At 43.0% G+C, this 20815-nt stretch overlaps 1 protein-coding gene across 1 annotated transcript in view; it reads right to left on the bottom strand.

Annotated features, from left to right (window-relative positions):
• IFT81 (intraflagellar transport 81) overlaps positions 1-20695 on the bottom strand; it is a 28806-nt gene extending 8111 nt beyond the window's left edge. The window contains exons 1-12 of the mRNA XM_007433271.3: positions 20622-20695; positions 19593-19756; positions 18474-18577; positions 16673-16853; positions 16064-16153; positions 15278-15343; positions 14868-14978; positions 14128-14212; positions 10632-10795; positions 8774-8869; positions 6587-6733; positions 11-160 (exon numbers count right to left, since the gene is read on the bottom strand). Of these exons, the coding sequence (XP_007433333.1) occupies positions 11-160; positions 6587-6733; positions 8774-8869; positions 10632-10795; positions 14128-14212; positions 14868-14978; positions 15278-15343; positions 16064-16153; positions 16673-16853; positions 18474-18577; positions 19593-19736 (1338 nt within the window). The 5' untranslated portion in view covers positions 19737-19756; positions 20622-20695. The remainder of the gene's footprint in view (positions 1-10; positions 161-6586; positions 6734-8773; positions 8870-10631; positions 10796-14127; positions 14213-14867; positions 14979-15277; positions 15344-16063; positions 16154-16672; positions 16854-18473; positions 18578-19592; positions 19757-20621) is intronic.
• Between the last annotated feature and the right edge of the window lie 120 nt (positions 20696-20815).

The following is a 20815-nucleotide window of genomic DNA, read 5'->3' as shown; positions in this document are numbered from 1 at the left end:
GGGCAATTACCAGTTGCTGCTGAATATCTTCGTGCCGTTGTCTCAGGAGCTCTTCTGTTCTCTGCAGGATGCCATACTCTGCTGTAATCTCTGCTATTTCCAGGCGCTTCTTCTTGTAGAGGGTATTTTTGCTTCGAAGCTTATTAACATACCGCTTAAACTGAAATGAGAAGGATCACAACCCTTGGAAATACAAAGAAGTTGGGTCTAGTCTTGCCCTTACTACAGAAGTAACACCTCCCTTCTCTTTCAAACAAAAAGAGAGAGGAAAATCAAGTATTTATCTCTCTTGGGTAGAAATGGAAAACTAACCCTTAAAGATCAGGGTTTAGATACATTTGTGTGTTATGTTCCCCCACCCAAACAAAGGGTTAGCTCAGGGTACATTCCTTTGTTAGTCCTTTCAATGTTGTCTTAAATCAATGAACATTTTTAAAACTTCATTTTTAAAAAATAGATCTGGGGTACACGTAACCCTTCCCAGTGTGAAACACAGTGTCCCTTTTAAAGAACAAATTCTTACAGTCCGAGATGAACTCAGTATGAGAACCCCACACGCCAATAACTGTATGCGCTATAAAAAGTGTCCTGGGCAAAGAGCCCATCATCAAATCACGCCAGTTCATCTGCCATCTTCTGCCAAGGCCTCATCTACTTTCCTGGGCTCCTGCAAACTATTTTTAAACCAAAAGCTGTAAAACTTTTCAGTGAAAGAGCAAACCCAGATATTAACTGTCTTGTACTTTAGAAAGACGAGGCTCTGGCTACTTAAAGAACAACTGTTTTTGTTGCCCACACCACTCAGGACAATGTCAGGGAAAGTCATGGGAGTCGCACAACTTGACAACGCAATGGGATAAAGAAAAACATTCTTTCTCAGACTTGGATGGGAAGGGAAGGATGCAAATTCCCTGCTGGAGGTACTGGGCATATTCACAGGAACCCCAGCAGGTTTAACAACAACAAGTTATTTTTATGCAATACTATTTGAAAAAGAAAAGTCTCTCTTTGCTTGTGGAGATTTACAAGGATTGATAGCCTTCTAGGCAAGAAATCTGCCCACCAACACCTAAGTTGTCCCTTATGGCACAAACCCCTTTAAAAAGCAACACAGAACAAAAGTTCATTTCCTATTTTCTGAAACTGCTATGTCTGGTCACCTGTGGGAGCTTCCAGATCACTACAGGTGGCTATGCCAGCAACTATTTCCCAATCTGCTCAACAATTCAGCCTAATGGCAAAAGTCTGAAAAAAATACTACGGTTGTGGCTGTTGCGTTCAGCAGACAGGCGGAAACACATGCAGCTTTCAACAATGAACCTAAACTGTGATTCCTTTGCTTGGTTTTAATGCAAATTCGCTCCCCCAAATATCACTTTCAAGAACACCCCCCAAAAGGGAAGCGAATTCCCGTCTTCCTCCGACATCCAAAATCCTGCTGAGCAGGCCGGGTTCCTCTCTCTGACCCGGCTGAGAGGGTATAGACTTATCAGCAGGAGTTCTGTGGGACGAATGCATCACAAATGATATTGGTGAGAAGCGAAATTAGAGAACCACCTGGATTTGGGGTGACTTAGCTAAAATTGCCGTGGAAAGGGACACTTCCGTATGCCTGCCTGGGCACACCTGGCCAATGTGTACAAAAACAGGTTTCCATCAGTCACTGTCACTGTGCTGTACGGAGCATTCTTCTCTAAGGAAACAGATCCTCTCAAGACAGCCCTCTCACTTGTTGAAAAAGGTAAGTAAAACCAGAAAATCAACACCTGCCTTAGTTTTTTTTCTCCCCCTGGAACAGAAAGGGAGATGTAAAAAAATCAAGACAAAAATCAAGCTCCCAACCACCATCTTAATGAGATGAAAAAAGAGGCGCTCATTCATTATCTCAGCAGGCAGCTCAAAAAAAAAAAAAAGGTTTGCAGAAGCTTATATTGAAAACTGTGGAGCAGATGACCATTTTTTTATGCTCATCCAATTAATGTAATAAGGGCTCGGCAGGCAATTAAGATAATTTAGTCTGAGCAAATTTCTGGCTGTGACAGCTCTCAACAAATCACTCGCGAGCCATCTCTGAACGAGGCTGAGAGAGCTGTTGGGGAATGTCATTGTGGGGGGTCCCTTCCATTCTCACTGACACAGAATAAGCCCCCTCAGTGTTCGCCAGAAAGGGGGAAGGAGGGAGGCAAATGGGAAAGCACACATACCCATGTGCCTGTCACCAAACCCTTGTGGCAAAGATGACTTCGAACTCTTACAGAAGAAAAATGTGATGCGCTCTTAGATGGGCCAGGCAGACATTTCTTAATTAATACTAATTGCCACTCCTGTCTCACTCTGCCCTTTGCTGGGAGCAATGCTGACTACCTTATTTTAAAGATGTCGCTCTCAGTTTAGGCCCTCCCATAGCTGGGGACTTATTGAAGGTCTCAGTTCTGAATAAACATAAACATCTAGGAATATTTGGCCTCAGCATGCTTTCATGTTCAACTGGCAGTTCCAGGTGGGCCTTCAAATAAAATCCCCTTTTTTAAAATAAGGCACCTCCAGCCCACAAGCTGGCATCCACCTGCAGTGGCAGCAATGTGTTCAGGCGGCCTACAATAAACCTGCTGATCCTTCTTCAGTTTTCAGAAGTGATCCAAAAGCTTATCCAGCACATTTCCTCTCCTCCCTAACTTCTGGGTTCATAGAGAACAAAAGAAGGACAGAGGAGAGACACAAATGCCAGAGGTTCGTTCCTGCCTGCCATCTCAAGGGTCTCTTGGCTGGGCTTGCTCAGCCCAACCTGGGGGAATACCTGGTTGTACCTTCACACGAATGGTGGGAGAACTCTGGCTGAAAGCACCGTGGGCCAGAGCCACCAAATGGGCTTTGTGGCTCAGCAGATGGCTGATGAGCATGAAACAGCAAACTCAGGGAGGCAGTGAAGGACAGGAAGGCCTGGCGCAATATGGTTCATGGGGTCACGAAGAGTCGGACACGACTTATCGACTAAACAACAAGAAGATGGCTGAACCCAGGTTTAGGCCCAGCTCCCGAGTCATGAGGTTGCACTTGTGAACAAGCCGTGCCTCCTCTTCTTGTTCCAGCCTCACTCCCTCGTCTCTGCAGCTTGTTCCCAATCCCTGGCAAGTACAGATTATCCAGGTCCCAGGGATGATCCTTCACTGGTTACACATCCCTGTCTGATGCTCTTGTGAGGAGGGCAGTTAACTGGCTCCAGCAGAACAGAATCCTTGGCCAGTGCCAGAAGATCCCGAGAGAAAGAGTAGCACCCTTATTAGTAATTCAGACAATACTGCAACGCAATTAGTAATCAGCCATATCTTGATTCTCAATGGAAAGCTACAAACAACAAAGTGAACGATTTAGCATACCGATGGGGTGTTTCAAGAGCATTCCCGTGAGCTCAGCTGTATTTTACATCCAAGAGCGGATCATATGTTTGGCTTCACTGACAGCAAGTGTCTTGCTTCAAAAGTTCCTGGCTCCTGTAATTATTCTGCACATTTGTTTTGGCATCACCTGTGCAATTCTCCTGCGAACAACACCAGTGATCCCTACCACACCTATTTCCAGAAGAAAAGTTTTAACCCTCTTTTTCCTAATAAAGACGTTAAGGAGGGGGAAAATAAGGGAGAAAAAGCACTGCCTTCACTGCAACTGGGAGAGTGACTCTCCAAAAGGGAAGATACCTCTTCTGACATCTTTTCAGTGCTGGACAGAGCTCTGAAAATGCCAAAAAGATAACAAAAAGAAAATAATTTTTTGTATATAAGGGTCCCTCTGTCTTTTCCCTTCTTTCCTTATGAGCAGCCTACTGGGAGGGAAACAATCAATCAACCCTAGTTCCCCAGAACTGGTGTTCAACTGTGAAGAGTACAATGTACTATGAAATGGAGCTAAAATTATCCCTGGTTTACCTAGGATCACTTGTAACTGAACCATCTCCCCTTCTTGTGCAGGCATGCGATTCTCTGATTTTCAGGATTTGACAATTGTAGGAAGAAGCTTGCCAGCGTGGTCTGGATTTTCTTTTAAAGATGTTGCCCGTTCTGCAAGAGGCCATTTTAGCCCTTGAACAACTTTCCCAGTTTCCCCTAATATATATAGGATATATATATATATCCGCCTACTATGCCCTGCCTTTCCTTGCCTCAGAAGGCGGTGTGCTCCTCCGCATCCCTGGCGGGTAAAACCATAAGCCAGAGCTGACCTTTCTGCGGATGAAGTGTTAAGACCTCCGCTGAGGATACAATTGCTGGTATGCAGAAGTCCAGGCAGAAAAGGCATCGGTTCACTGGAGCACCAAACTTAGTGAGAGACAGGCCATAAGGGGATACCAGTAACTCAAACCCCCAGGGGTGGTGGGAGGTGCAGGCATGCAGCAACTGAAGTCTCATCACAAATCATTAAGGGCTCTAGCTTCATGTCTGAAGTATTAAAGAAGTGCACTCGTCTGGCACCTTATCTGCGAACAGATGAGAACTGCGTATCTCAAAGCAAACAGGCCTTCAGGCTGGCAATTTCCACCTTTCTCACAGCCGGCAAGGAATCCCAAAGCCAACAAGAGGACATTCACGGCTTTACTTAGGACTTGTGTTAAGCTCTCCCCACTCACTCGTTCAGCATCCTTGATTCCTTTAAAAGATGCTGCTCTACTGCAGCTCTGAGTCTTTAAGACCCGTAAAAAAGTTAAAAATACAAAGAGGGTAAAATCAAACGGTGCTGAGGTAAAATAAACTCCACCCAGTTCAAACTCAGCAATGAGGTTATTTGCTCTCAAATATCTTCGTTAGGTTTAGGAGATTAAAAATGACCCATTGGATGGAAAGAGAGGACAGAGGGATTTTTGAAATATAACAACAATATAGGATCGAGCGTTAAATGGATGGGCAGATGATTCAGACACCAGTTAGTCCCTCATACGCAGCATTCTTCTTTTATGGAACGCCAATCAAAAAGGTTGTGAAAATGAGTATCTTGGATGGCTTCGAAAGAGGACAAGTCCAATCCATGATTATCAATAGCTATTGTGCGAACCAAGCCTGCGAGTTATTTACGCAGGCTTACTGGTCTTCATCTTTTCTCTATTCCATGTAGCAATCCAGCCATAAACCCAACAGCTAATTCTCAATTTCCATTCTGTTAATGTAATTTAGCTTAACATTTAGCAATTCAACAGATTGCTCCCATCAGATGTGTTGACAATGTGGATTTGTTGTAATATATTTTACAACATAGTGAACACACAACAGATAAGATCCTTTGCCTTTCTTGCAGGACACACTGCTGCAGTGTAGTAACCACTGCTGGCATGAGGGTCACAAAGCACAGTTTCTTCATGGGGCTTTGCTATAACAAATGGTCTGTTTGAAACAAATACACTATGTAGAAGGGAGAACCAAAGACACCATGTTTGCGGAATAATCAGAAACAGAAGACATGCAGTAAGAAGGGGATTAAATGCTGCAGCTTTTAGGAATGTAATTTTCCTTTAAAGACTAAGGGTTGGTCATCAAGCTGTCTCACATTGCAAAGACCACTGACTAAAACCATATTTGGTATGAAGAATAGTGTCTTGGACTCCAGAGACGGTAATAGCAAGCTTAGGGGAAACTAAGCTTAGGTTCTTCATAATCTGCTGTTTTCTTTTCCTTGAATTGTCCATCTAACAAGCTTTGCTTCTTAATCCCTTCCAAAATTTCATCTATCTATTCCTCCTAGTTTATTCTCCCCCTTCCTCCAAAACGCCAGCCTATGTCACAATCCACAAAGACCGTGGGGCCCGATAGATTATTGGCTCTACCTACATCTGTTCCCAATTCCATCAGATTCATGTGAATCCGTAAAAGGAGAAAGGGGAAGAAGAGTACAAATATGGGTTTATTTACTGCATCTACCTCCTGAGAATTGAGAGACATCATGGGAAAGGTTTGATCTGAAAGCAGGAACAAAAATATTGATTTTGCACACTTTTGTGGCAGGGGCTGACCACCTTTTCAGGGGGGATTTAACATTGAAATCTTGTATAAGATTGGTGAAGTCACACAAATCTGACAATCCTGCAAGCCTCTAGCCTTAAAAAAACCTCTATTTAATTTTGAAGTTCTAAGGCTTACTCTGTAACATGAGGGTTACTGTACAGCCAAGATTGGTATGTGCCTCAGCTTCAGTTCAGAAGAGGTTCTCAGACTGTACAGGAGTGCAAACACAGTTGCACAAGATGTGGCTGCTTTAAAGTGCCAAAAAGAGGGGCTGCACTCTTGCTCCTGAGCGTTCCAAAGCATCTCTTCCAAATGAAATCTGTAGCACCCTACAGATCATCATCAATCCTTGGGAATGAATGAGATCCTTCAGAGATACACAATAAACCAAATGCAAAATGAATAGAGAATGAAGTTCTGAACTCATAATTCTTCCAGATAACGACAAGCCAACTTGGGACCACCAACCCTGTTTTATAAAATGACTGTTTCCCTCACAAAGATTTCCAGGCAGCACAAATCTCCAGTGCCAGAACACAAAGCGTGTGTGTCGGGACCTCAGACTCATTTGCAACCTCCCTCAGAACGGTGGTGCTTACCTCATCGCCTTTCAAGACTTCTGCCCCGTTCAGCTCCCGAGCCTGGCTTGACTTTTGCATCATTTGCCTCTCCAAGTTGGTGATCTCTTCCTTGGCAGTCTGAAGTTCCTCTGCCTTGGCTGTTTTCTTCCGGGAAATGATGGAGGCCTGTGGGGGTTCCCAGACCATTCAGTATTAGGGCAAGGTTTCCAAGCGGATGATGCCACGAAAAGAGCTGACATGCCAGTGATTCCCAACCTCAGCAACTTTAAGATGGTTGGCTGGGGAATTCTGGGAGTTGAAGTCCACACGTCTTAAAGTTGCCGAAGTTGGGAAACACTGTGTTAGACACACTGAAAGTTATCATTTAAAACAAGTAAACCCTCAGAAATTGTAGCACAAGGCTAACTGACCAAAGAGTTTATTTTACTGCGAGTATACCACAGTGGCAATTGAAATTCTATTTTTTCACCGAACTCCAAATGTGGTTGTTTATAGCTTGATCCTGGTCTATAGACTGCGGGGTGAGGTGGGGGAATCTTTTAGGGCTACAGTTAACATTTGGCAGGCCAAAGATTGCAAAGTAGCTGCAGCTATGATACTGGAAGGGCTACATTTTCAGGGGGTTTTAAACCAAGATATGCTGACTTCAGGATCATGTTACATGTTTCTAACCTGTTTCCCATTCCAAGCAGCATGGAAACGTACCACCTGTTTTCTACAATTATAATCATAATCAAAGGGACCCCTGAGGTCACAAGTTCCTTGAGGACACATATACATGTATTGCACGGGCATGCAAAGAGAGCAGATATACAGTATATGGAGTAAGGCAGAAAGAAATATCTCACAAAGGTTACATTTTCAAAAGATCCTTGCAATCAGTAATGCAGTAATATTCCTTTACCACATACACTGGATGGGCATTACCAATCACAACTCACTCACTTGACCTTTAGCAGCCTCCACATGGGATAGACTACAATCCCCAGAACTCTCCACCAGCACAACCTCCAGGGAAGACTGATATAAAAGATCGTCAGGGATGCCCACTGCACTATTTTTAAATGGTATAATTTTCCAAACACTAATCCCATTTCAGACACAAAGCAATATTTGAGTTCTTCACTGGCAGCTGAGCCAACCCTGAAAAATGAGAGCATATGCCAATTCTAGCAGGGCTGAGCAGGGAAAACTGCATCCATGTTTTGATAGCAGTTTCCGTCTGAGGCATTTATGGCATTTAACTGGCTGCATCTTGCATGTGCAAAAGCGAGCATTCTGGACTCATTGGCAGCCTGCAATCAATCCTTTCTATGAGAGGTCTGAAAGAGGTCATGGTAAAGAGAGCAGATATGCAGTGCCACATTTGAGTGCCAAAAACCATTAGCTGGAGGATCATTTCATTTTCTTTAGGTTTTATTGAGATACAAAAGCTTAGGGAGGCACCTTTTATATCATCTTTTATATAGCATAATGTTAGGTAATGTCTAACGCAAGAACAAATAATGTTCAAGGCACAATTACACATTAGAACTAAAGTGCTACAGGCAAAACACGCAGCTACATATATTACAAACTTCTTCAAATTAAATCCAAGCCCAGTGTTTTCGCTAATTCAAAAGGCAGACTTTGCCATTGTACAGGTAATTTTGAGAGTAACTTCCCCTTACAGCGTTTTGCCTTCTATCTGGCTGAAATAACTCAGTCTGGGTGTGATCCAAGCCCTTTCCTTCTCTAAACTGGGTCCATGGTGACAAATAGTATTAAAAACACACGGGATACTCCAGTAAAACCGATGAAAGGATCCTGTGGAGCTGGGCAGAGAATGCCATCTGTTTTTGACTAAGAGCTCTGAATTCCTGGAATGGCTCCTCCAAGGGATGTCAGCACTTTATATTAAGAGCCAACTGGTCTCTTGTACCAGCACATTATGTAGCATTCTTAACCTTGTAACACAAGGCTCACACAAACAAAAGACCCTGGGTCACATTCACTACCCAAAATCCTATCTTTTCCCACCTATTAAATTATGTATGTTGTTGGCTAGCAGTTTGGAATCATCAGATGCACAAAAACACTATTACCACCATATCAAAAAATCAGCAATATTTAAAGTCACAAAGGCTAGGATTCAATATTCAATACTGAATATTGAACAATATTCAATTTCTCCACATGCTTGTCCTGCAAAGAATTTGTTCTTACCTGTTGCCGGTACATTGAAAATTTACTATCAATGGGTTCATATTTCATCATCCTCTTCTCAATTAACTGATTGATTTGTGCATTGACCTCTTTTATCTGGAATGATAAAACATTTGAGAATGTTTTCATGGCCAGGGTAATAAACACACCAAATTTGCAGACAGAAGCGAGTTCCAGAAATAGGTTAACTTCTCAATGATGGATTTATATGAGGCAGTGTTACATCTAGGCTCTAAAATACAGATTCTGGAATTTTGAGTAACTCTTCTAAAATTACACCATGAGTTTTAAAATAGTAAATGGCAACCACTTGTTTTTATTTCGGTGTCATTTTCAGCGCTGAAACCACTTGTCAGTGAGCAAGCAATTCAAGCCAAAATCCTAGAGCTGGAAAGGATTGTTAGGTCACTGAGTCCAACTACCTGCTCATTACAGGAATCCAGATTAAAATGCCAAACAGGTGGCATCTTAGCCTTTGCTCGCACATATTCAGTGAACAGGCAGGCACTCATCAACTAAACTTGCCCATATTCTATCAAAAAACAGCTAAGAGCCTTGTGGCACCTTAAAAGCTAACATATATGTAATAATTATTCATTATTAATTATGCTGTTCAGTTTCTCAAACTGCCAGTTCAGAAAATGCACTGTGAGGAGGCTGCAATGGGACTGCAAATAAAAACAACAGCTATTATATTACCTACTGAAATAATTGAGATTGGCTTCAAGACCCTTTCAAATTTTATAACCAAATTTGTACTTTTAAAATCTCCTCCCCTTTGTTTCCCCATCCTGTCTGTTGTATTTTTTGAAATAAAGATACATCAAAGATCTTTTTCTTTCATTCCTACTTTTTGGAATGGCCTGGCATTATATAAATCAAGGCATTTTATTGGACAGGAAATAAAACAAAGCCACACCTGTAAATCTCTTTATTTCACTCCAGCTCACTGTCCTCCTCCTCAAGCAGCTGGCCAGACAGTGAAAGGTACGGTCACCAATACCGGTTACTTTGCTTCGGACTCAAGATTATCTTTTACTAAAAATAAACAGCCTGGGAGCACATTAACTACCAACAGTTCTTTGGGGGGGTTGCTAATAAGGAAATGGATATTTATCCGCGTATTTGTTTCACAGACGGAGTAAATTGACTCTGCATTCTTCTGGCGTTTCATGAATGAGGACATTGGGTCAAAGGAGCTTTTGTCGTTCCAACTCCTGAATGTGAAAGGGGTCCCCAGGGATAATCTCCAGGGTGGCCAGTGTTATCCTGAGATAACCCCAACAATCTATTTCAGGGCATTTGGACAATGCCTGGGCAGTTGTAAAAGAGGTTTAACATTAAGTCATCTTACTTTAACCTGGTGCCTTCAGAACGGAATGGATTACAACTCCCATACTTCCCAGCCAGCATGACAAAGGCTTTGATTACTCTGTATGTGCCCACTCTTATCCTCCCCTCTTACAGGTGGGCATCCCAGGGCCATCTGGCTAGAGCTCCACTGAAAAATACAATACTGGACTATTGTCAATAACCTCTGCAGCTTGAGCAGCCTTTAGTCAGAGTGATTCAGCCGATTTGGGTCTATTCCGCCAGCTGAGTTCAAAACTAAAGCCCCAGCCCCAACCTGATTCCTCCGCATGGTATGCTGAGCAACAACTCTTATTCATGCTGGCTGGGGATGGTGGGCTTTATCATCCAAACCCAATTAAAAAAACCAACTACCCTGTCAAGGCACCCAAAAAGGCAATTAATTGCCCTATGCTACTCCGGATCATTGTTCTCAACCCTGCTCTTAGGCGGTCTTCAAAATGGTATGTTTGCTAGCTGTTTTGCTTGTTTTTTCCTGTCCACGTACTTTGGATTCAAGCTCGTTGAGATCCGACTGGCCCATGGCTGGCTCGGCCACCACTTTTTGCAAGAGGTGCAGCGACTGTTTCTTTGCTTCCAGCTCTCTAGGAAATTTCTCAGAGACCAAGTATGTGTTGAACTTTGTCTCCTCTTCTAGACTCTTCATTAAGCCTGAACAACAAAACAGAACAAAACCATCACATCCGCATATGTCTAAACAAACGGAAGAGAAGGGCCATTTAGCGTCGCGCTGTAATAACTGTAATTTAGATCAAGCTATTTAGCAGTACATTGCATTAATTTCTGTGGGAACCAATAAGGAGGGAGTCCCCTGTGTTTCAATTTACAGTGTACGGAGATAAATATATAGCACATTAGCATACAAAAAGCAAGCTGGAGAAACCCCAAAGCACACAGATTCTTGTAGAAAGAGATGTTATTTTCTTTTCTTTTTTTTCCCCCTGCACAGGGATATAAGATGTAAGAAGAATTTTCAGTCTAAACCAGTGTTTCTCAACCTTGGCCACTTGAAGATGTGTGGACTTCAACTCCCAGAATTCCCCAGCCAGCAAGAATTCTGGGAGTTGAAGTCCACCCATCTTCAAGTGGCCAAGGTTGAGAAACACTGGTCTAGGTTACGTTGTTCTCTGCCTCGTTAGAGTAGACACGGCAGCTTTTTTCAACTTTGTGGTTTGTGTGTTTAGTAGCTCCCACCAACACAAAATAGGGTCACTGGATAATGATCAACATTTGTTCTAAGCATGGAAACCCCACAGCCTGCAAAGGTATGAGAGATGTGACAGCTCCAAATGTACGTCACCCAGAGCACTTTTCTGCTTCATGTTTACTTGCCCTAGAAAGCTCTGGGAAAGAAGGCTGATTGTTCGAACATGACACGCCATCATGGCTTGTTAGGAATGGATCTCATCAACAAAAATTATATTAGAGGTTTTAATTCAGATTTGAGTTTTTCTGGGGTTTGTTTTTTCCTGTCACCTCCCATAAGCCAACACCATAAACCATCAATTTCTTTGTGTCAGAAAGCAGGTTAGACATGCATTTTCAGAGAGGAACAAAAACATGTAGCTTGCCAGCTTCCCTCCTTCCCCTGTGATAAGTGACAGTGACTGGCCGTGAGTCACCCAGCAAACTCTGTCATTGAGTGACTGCTCCCAAATGCACATGAAGAGGAGGAGGGAGGGAGAGGAGAAAACACACTTCAGACTCTGTAAGATTAGCCTCTTGGGGTCAAAAAGCTGTCCTTACTTTTCCCCCAGTTTGACTGAACTTTTTCAAAGAATCTTGCCTTTTGAAAGTAGGCTAGAGGAGAAAAAATAAAGTGCACTTTAGGGCTTTCTATTATCCTTCATGATTTTTTTAATGTTTCTTTATAGAGTGTCTAAGCCCAGGGCTTAAGCTCCCTTGAGTGCCATTTTGCCAACGGCATCATTACGGGTGAAAAGCTGTGAGTTTGTATTCATCCAGAATCCTTCTCCCCCCCCACCAGATGTTCTTCTTACAAGAAAGAAAGAGCAAGTTAGTGATCCGCTCACCCATGGGGAAACAGGCAGATGTTTTTTTGTGAGGATGCACTAAGGAACTTGCTCTAGCTAGAAAGAGAAAGAGGTACACGTCTCAATAAAATTGCCTGCAGTTCAGTTTGAGTTAAAAAGCGCTTCTCTCCTGAGACTTAACGCCCTTGAGAATGATTTTAGTTTGTGTACAAAACAAGACAAAAAGCCACTGCATTGGAAAGCCAGTATAGCACGGTGGCCAAGATGTTGGGCCAGGACCATGAAGATCCCTGGGTGATTTGGGGTCACCCCTTCACCTAGCTATTTTAGGGGACCCCTCTTCAGATAGTATACCACTTTGAATGCTCAGAGAAAAAGCGGAATATAAATCTATTTGGACTCAGGTTTATGACCCAGAAAATATGATGTTCATGGAAATGTATGGAGTCTAAACGAAATTTCAGGGCAGGACTAAAAATGATCAAGCAAGCATGGGGGTTCCAATCCAGTGTTGATAATTTCTACTATCAATCTCTCTCCCCCGCTCCCATATCTCAGCTCCCATGGGATGCTTGTAATGCTTCTCCACTTCCAATCTGGTCTGACCCTAGAAACAAACCCAATCGGGAAGAATTTCTATCCATAAATGCTCTGTGCATTACATTGCCCTCCACTGGCAAACATGGGTTTGAAACTCACACATTTGTTCACATGGCAGCACAGCCCCACCCAATACAATGCCTAGCATTTACTACAGTAAGATTGTAAGGTGTATTTGGATAACTATCTGCAGAGGGGACAAGGAACCAATAGTCAGTTGCATCATTACCATGCAAAACTTAGCAAATTGATTACCATAGTTTGCCTGCCAGCAAATAGTACCTGATTTCTATGCTGCTACAAATGTACTGCAAGTTGTTAAAAAAAAAAATCAGGTGAAGCTTCAGATGTTGGGTAACAGAGATTGGAAGGTTAAAGTCATCAGTGTAGTTCAGCATAATTCTCTAGGCCCTCCTTAGAAGAACCCTTAAACTGAAACTCTCTTTCTGCAGAGAAGAGGCACTTGCTGTTTACAGTGATTTCAAATGCAGAAGTCAGAATACTTGTTGATAATATTAGGAAAGACTCCTGTCAACAGTCTATAAAATAACTGGAACTGGTTATTGATTTTTTTGGCTCTGGCACTCTTGAAGCTAATTCTTCTAATCCTTGTGTTGATACCAACAGAGACAAGGACCAAAGATTTAAGTCATTCTATTGATACCATAAACATCAATGATTTGCATTTTTGCCAGGAAAAGGATTCTACTGCAGAATGAGGCCTTTAGGGCTTCTGACTACATGCTTCTAAATTACTCTCCAACAAAGCACTGTATATAGCCTGGGCTTACCAAAAAATAAACAGTGCGAAGGCTGCAAACTCATTCCACTGTTGTAAGATAGCTCCTTAGCGAACCCAAAGGCTAACTGGGATCTCAACCAGGCTTCCCAACCTATCCACAGTGATAACTTAAAACACTCCAACTGGAAATCCATGAGTCTTCAAAGTACTTAATGTTAGATGAACCATCATTCACTGTTATTCAACTCTGTCAACAGTCAATGTCATCAGTTCTTAGCAGGAAAGACCTATGTATCTTAGTGTAACTTACGCAGGGGTAAACTATGCAGGGCTACTATAACCCAAGAGGAAAGACAATATTCAATGCTTAACTTTTAAAAATAGTATAGCATGCTGTCTTTCAGCAGATCAATCTGATCTTTTTTTAAAAAAGAACTTACTAATTCTTAACTGCAATAGTATTCTCTGAGGCGAACAGAAATAGAAATGTTAGAAAGCTGTGAATTTGCATCAAGCCAAACCCTGAAAATGAAAATGTAAATTCAGAAGGCTATAAATTATAGCTTTTGCTTTTTTTTTTTAAAATCCATGTTTTTGGCAGAAGACCAGAAGGCAGAGGGAGAAAAAAACTGAAGACTCCTACTTACTTTCTGGCTTTGAATCCACGGCTGCATGACGCATGTCCTTGAGCTGAAGTTGGACTCTCTGTAGTCGCTGCTCTGCATGAAAAAGCTGAAAAATATGCACAGGGGGTTATTCATCTGCCGGATTCTTTGGAAATAGATAGCTTCACAGCTTCTTGCAAAACAAGGAAAATGTCTATGAAAAGCCTACTAAATAGATGGAGAACGCACACAAAAAGCTCTCTGTTCCTCCCAGACATCAGAGGGCATTCAAAGAGCAGATCTGGCAAGACACAGGGTCCACCTGTTGCGCTAACTCTGGGCAGCATTTTTTAGGTGGACTTGGTGAACATTATGTTCGTGGTTGGGAAAATCCTCCTAACCTAAGGATCCTCCTAAGAAGTCAAGGGGTTAATCTGTCACTTCAAAGAAACCTTCCAGAGCCTGACTCTCATTGTCCCCAAGCATCCCCACGGGAAGCCTTTCACAGATGAGCCTGGGATCACTCGAACTCAGCTGCTGGCTAGCTGGGGGCTTGCCTGCTGGCAGATTCTCCAGAGGCTGGCAAGCAAGGCAACCGCCCCCCCAGGGTCTGGTATGGGGAAGCAGGAAGGGATCAACGGGAACCCCTACTTTCTCCGCAACCCAGAAAGCAAGGCTTGTTGGGAGCTTTAGCGCCTGTAAAAGAGGAAGACTCCTCCCAATGACAATACTGGGCTCTCTGAAGAAACCCACGTTCCTGAGCGGAACAGTTATACCAATACCTGGTTTTTCTGTTCTTGCTTTTGCTGGGCAAGAGCTTCCTCCCGCTCTTTCTCCACTCGAAGCTGGCGGGCCATTTCAAGCATTCGCTGATGATTCTGCACCGTCTCCACCTTTGGAAGAAGGGGACGAGCCAAGCAAGTGAGCCGAGAAATCCATCAGAGCGATTGTATGTCTCGCAGATTCACACCAGGCTTCCTTCCTCTACTAAACACTTTGCGGAGCTGTCACCTCAGTGTCAGGCGCAAGGTCTTTAGAAGTCCTGGAGCACTGCCTGAAGAAGATTCCCTTTCCGCCTGAGAGCCATTTGATTCCTTCTCCAGACTCGCAGCCTGTAAACCTTAATTCCTGTTTGCATTCCCTAGTGAAACTTGCGAGCCAAGGGTGATGGTATCTCACTCCTCCCCCTTACCCGCTTCTTCAGCCGTTCCACTCGCTTCATCAGCTGATCCTTCTCCTCTTCCATTGCGGTGATATCCTAGTAGTAACACAGACGCAAATCAGCGTCGTACTGTAAAAGTGAAGGAACGTCTAGCCCTACAAATCAGAAACTCCTCAAATGAGAATATCAATGTAGCCAAGTGAATTCCAGTGGCACTGGAGTGCACTGATGAGAGTCAAGTCAGTGTATTCAAAGGAGGACAGGTCTTACTTTATAGAATTTGGAGAGGAGCACAAGTTGCACCAAGATTTCTGACATGCGAATTCTCAAGGGCCTCAATTCTCAATTGGCACGGACTTCAGGCAACCAAGGAATTATCAACTGGCAAGTAGGTTTGTAAAGTATTTCTGAGCTAGATGATCCATGTAAATTTAGACGAAGTGGCTTTACCTATTTAATGTATGGAAGTTTTATGTTCATTTTCAGAGCAAGTGTTGCAGTAGTGCTGGCCTAGATACAGTTTTAAAAATTCAATTATCTGAAATGGAACCATTTTCTTAACAACACAAGTTTGTAAGCAACACAATCAATTTCCAGTTTAAAAACTTTTTTTGAAAAATATGGGCATTTGTGGGGAAAGGCAAGGGGGGGGCAAGTGACATCATCTACATTATGACATAATGACGTAAGCTTCAAAATGATATTTTACAAATTACATCATGTGCATCATTTCCTGAATGACATCATGACACACGTGATGTCACTTGGGCTTCTACCACCAAACACCTACATTTAGAAATCTCAACATTTTTTTACCCTTCTTATTTCTGCAGTTGAGAAGCCAGATGTCTTGAGCTGTTCGCATTCTTTATGTAAGCTTTTGAAAGCTTCCATCAGTTCTTCATACTGTCAGAAAGAAAAAGATTATCTCTAATGCCAATATGACAATCCAATTAACTCTGAGCACTATAACGCTTACGTGATTTATATCCCCAGTGATCCCTGATCCTAACCACAGGTTAATGGATTAACAGATCTATGGCAGTCTCTTGAAATGACCCATTTCATGGACCAAACCCTATTGACTAAATCCGAAACCATCTTTGTTCTGCATTTAAAGAACAAAGCACCAAAAATAAACAAAAAATGCACACACAAAATTTTTGTAATTAGATGATATAAAAAAGTGATTTCTAGTCCCAGAACAAAATATATATTACAACATAGCAGACCAAAATTGTAGGGCTACTATCTCACGTCAGCAGACAGAAACGTATTGTCTCATTATGACACAGTTAAACAATCCCAAAATTGTTTAAATCCATGGTCTACCTTTGGTTTGCCTGTCTGAAAAGCCACAATTTGATAAGCTTTTTGTGCCTGGCTTTCCTGAAGATGGTATGAGAAATATATTCTAGATGGTACCTGTCTGTTGGTATCAGCAACTGTGTCATCCTGAAGGAACTCAGTTGGCACGTCCACTTTGATCAGAAAGCGTGCAAGATAGGCCCTTTTCTTGAGCTCACTGGTCCGTTGTAGGAGCCAATGCAAGACAGGGTGGACGACAGGCTTGCTTCCCGTCACTAACCCTTGACGGAACGTGCTCCTGCGCAACAGGAGTAAAATCATCCGAAGGTTTAAAATAACAGTAACCAATAGCTAGCAGCTTCTTGCATGCCTATCACAAGGCTGAGAACTAATCAAACTAAATATGTATTGGCTTTTGATTCTCAATGCAGATTACAACCTACCCTCGCTATAGTGGATGAAGGCAGTAACCAAAGGTGATCTTATCCTGCCCCTCAGTTTCACAGGGACTTTAAGGCAGCTTATATAAATGAACTTTACAACATTACAAAAAAATACTGAAATAGAAACAGCAGGATCATTAAGAAGAGATAAACTTAATAGGAAGATAAATGATTTAGCTACAATGCGTATCAATCCACACTCGTCCCACAGGTTTCCCAACTATTTCACCACTCATCAAGTTGCAAGGACTGATTGAGAAGGGTGCTTAAGAGGTGTGGCTCTAACCTAGTACAACTGTGGCCTGTTCTGGGATGAGGCAGGCAGCTTCAGGCCAAGCCAAACCTTTCTAGAATTTCTCCTTGGCTCTTGGAGACACCTTGTAGTCATATTAGTTTAACCCCATCTTGCTTATACCTGCTCCTCATCACTTATCTTTATCTCTGTAGATTTTCCAACCTCAGGGACACCTGTTTGTCATGTGATTCTCCATCAATCAAACCATCTCCCAATTTTTCTCAGCTTTCCCAAACTCTACATTTTCCAAAAGGCCGTTCATTTCTATGCTTCCGGTTTTCATCCCCAGCTGCTCTCACTGACTGTGCCTTGGTGAAGGCCCTGTTCTTTTCCAGTCTCTGTATCTATTCAGACAACTGAATTAAAATTCTCAGCAACTGTGCCTGAGGCTGTCTCTAAAATCTGGCCAGACAACGTCCCCCATTTTATTTAGCCCTGGAACCATGCTAAAGACCATCCTCTTCAGATAAACCTGGCAAATTCCCCCACACCGTCACGGCTAGAGTTCAGAGAAATTAACTAGCAAGCAAATACTGATGTGCCAGTCAACTGAGTCTACACTGTCCATTTTATATTATACACTCTTGGAAAAAGACCCTGACACTTCCTAAGTGTTAAAACAGTAGCACCCTCTAGTGTTGAGCCATTGATGAAATACATACAACCGGCAGCAGCAGCCCGATCCAGCCTGAACAAAATACAACCTAAACTCAAGAGCCCTGGTTTGGCGGTTGAGTCCGGCTGATTTTATTGAGACTTATTCCCACGCATATTCATAAACTTGCTATTATGGAAAGATAAATAGTACAAAACAAACTTTCTGAGATTTTCATGACTGTCCCCATCCTTACACCCAAATCTTCAGCACAATTAATCTTCAAAATTAAGATTATCTAATAAACAGTGCTAACAGTAACACAATATGTGACATAAACTAACAAACTGATGGTTTGATAAGAGATAGGTTTGGTGTAAATATATGATGTTATTGTGTTCAACAATAACTGCATTTTACAATTAGCAACAACACATAAATGTGTTTTGCATGGGAGGTTGTGTTGCTCCTTTGTTTTTTAAACATTTTAACAATTTGTAAACTGCTCAGAGTCACTGGGAGTCAGGCAGTGTATACATTTAATAAATTACTTTTATTTTTATTATTATTATTACTACTACTTACAAGTCACTGGTACCTCCTGGAGGTTTATATTTAAGAATGCCAAGCAGGGTCAACATCCGTTTCGCTGTGTGCTCTGGCAACTCTTCTCTAATGTCAACAATATGCTGAAATGTTTAACCACAGTTGAGGTACAACTGGCATAACAAACTTCATTATGCAACTTAAGCAGACCAAATATAATGAGTATTAACAGCCTGGGGATGTTCTATAGAATTTCCCAGAAGTGAAAAATTAGTAATGCAATCCGATGGGCTTTTCCCGGCCATGATCTGAGCCTGGTCATAGTTAGATGCACAGTATTTCAGTGATCTTAGGCATGACTAACTCTCATAAGATGAGGAAAAGGGCCTTATTTCAAGCCAAATCACTAAGCCAGCCAGCTCTGCATTCTGTGTATCAGCCTTCCTCGATCTGGCACCCTCCAGATAAGTTGGTCAAAACATTCACAATTCCCAGTCAGTCCAGCCTTTGCCCAGATCTGGGTGCCAGCCTGGATAAGGCTAGTCTAAATGATCAAGTCATACTGAATCGTAACTGTAAAGCTGGAAAGGATCCCAAGGATCATCTAGTCCAATCCCCTGTGAGAGGCAGAAAAAACAACCGAACTATCTTTAAAAGGGGCTGCTCAGCCTCTTCTTAAAAACATCCAGAGATGGAAAACCTCCCAAAACCTCTGCTGGTAGACTGTTCCACTGTTGGCCAGATCTTACCATCAGGAACTGTTTCCTTATATTTAAACAGAATTATAAAGATATCACATTACAGTTCTTTAAAGGCAGCAGGCCATTTTTTATTTTAAAAATACTATTTACCTATACCAGTTAAGGAGGACAGCAGTACAGAAGGGCTGACCCTCTGTTTAGGCAGCATAATTTTTTTAAACTGGGGAGGGGCTAAAAGAAAGAAAAGAAGATTCTAGTAGATGTCAAGGGATGAAGGACAGTGTATGTATTGCTGCCATGACCATCATATGATTAAGGGGCCTGGAATTAGTTCTTGATTATAGCAGTCTATAAATATAATACACAAATATATAAAAAGCAGGGCAGACACTTTCAATTAATAAGTGATCAATAAGCTTTCCAAGCACAGATTTCAACCTTGTAAAATCTGACCTACCTTGGGGTCAATCTCTCCTAGAACATCACTGAGCAACTGTAAGAGCTGCATTGACTCCAGAGAATCAAAAGTGATTAAGTTGAAGTTCTTTTTAAAAGGCTCCTTGTTGAGCTTCTCAACTATGAATTTCAGTTGGTCACTCATAATGGTGTCTAGAAAAGCACCTGCAGGAGAGGAAAAGAGAAAGAGGCTGAAGGGTTGGGAAGAAGCTGCTGCTACTATGGGACCTCTCAAAAACTCACAAAAACAGCCCGTGCAAAAGGCATCAGGGAGGGAGGGTGGTCATGCCAGGGACGAGGACCAAGCCCCCAGAAAAGCCTGCCTTCCCCAACCTGGTGCTTCTTCAACCACAATTGGCCCCAACTCTGCAGGTCTTCAGAAAGGCAGTTAAGATCTAGCTCTTTCCCCAGGTCTTGGGGTCAGGTGGAGCAGAGCCCCCATTGGATGAGCTGAAACATCTCTTATTCTGCTTGCCATTTTACTGCATTATTTACCTATTTAAGTAAAGCCGCCCAACCCCCAAGACTTTTGTCTCCATTAAACAGAGAGTGGCTTCCATTAAATGTAGAAAACCATTAAAAAAAAAGTTGGGTTTAATGCATTCGGTTGTTTCTCTTCTGTTGCATCGGCTGTGGATCTTTTTTCCCTTCCTCATGCACCACCCGGATTCCGGTTGTCCAAGTTGGGCAGCCATATCAATACATAAAGAATCCTCACCCACACCAGGCTGTGCTGTCTGGGGATTATGACACCCCTCTAGGCTGCACCTCCCTGCCGAGAAAAAAAAGGACTGTTTTCCTCTTTTCCCGACGCTGGGCCCGATGCCCTTCCGTCCTTCCTCTGCTCCCCCACTGCATGCTCCTCGGGGCCCAGTCCAACTCCCTCCCGTTCAGGGGAAGCTGGCTAGGAGGAAGCGGGGCCCCTCAGCTCCCCCCCACGTTAAGCAGGCGAAAAGAAGCATGACGACCCCCGCGCGCCCTCCTCAGACGGCCCCTCTCCACCTCCCCTCAACTCGCGCCCCTTCCCCACCTTAAGAAGCGCCCAGCCGCCCGGGCCCTTAGCGACGGTTGCTAGGCTACGGCGCCGGGCCAGTTCCGCTCACGTGACCGGCATGGAGGCAAAGTGGGCGGGAAAGAGGCGCGGTTTGTCGAGCGCGCGCTTAAGAGCGGAGGACACGCCCCCCTCCAGCCGATGATACGAGGGCAGGGCGGGGCAGGGCGCGG

The sequence above is a fragment of the Python bivittatus genome, unplaced genomic scaffold (assembly GCF_059951505.1).
Source record: "Python bivittatus isolate LINGU-HERP-01145 unplaced genomic scaffold, Pbiv_v1 ctg000100_np1212, whole genome shotgun sequence".
Lineage (NCBI taxonomy): Eukaryota > Metazoa > Chordata > Lepidosauria > Squamata > Pythonidae > Python > Python bivittatus.
This window is presented reverse-complemented; position numbering and strand designations above follow the sequence as displayed.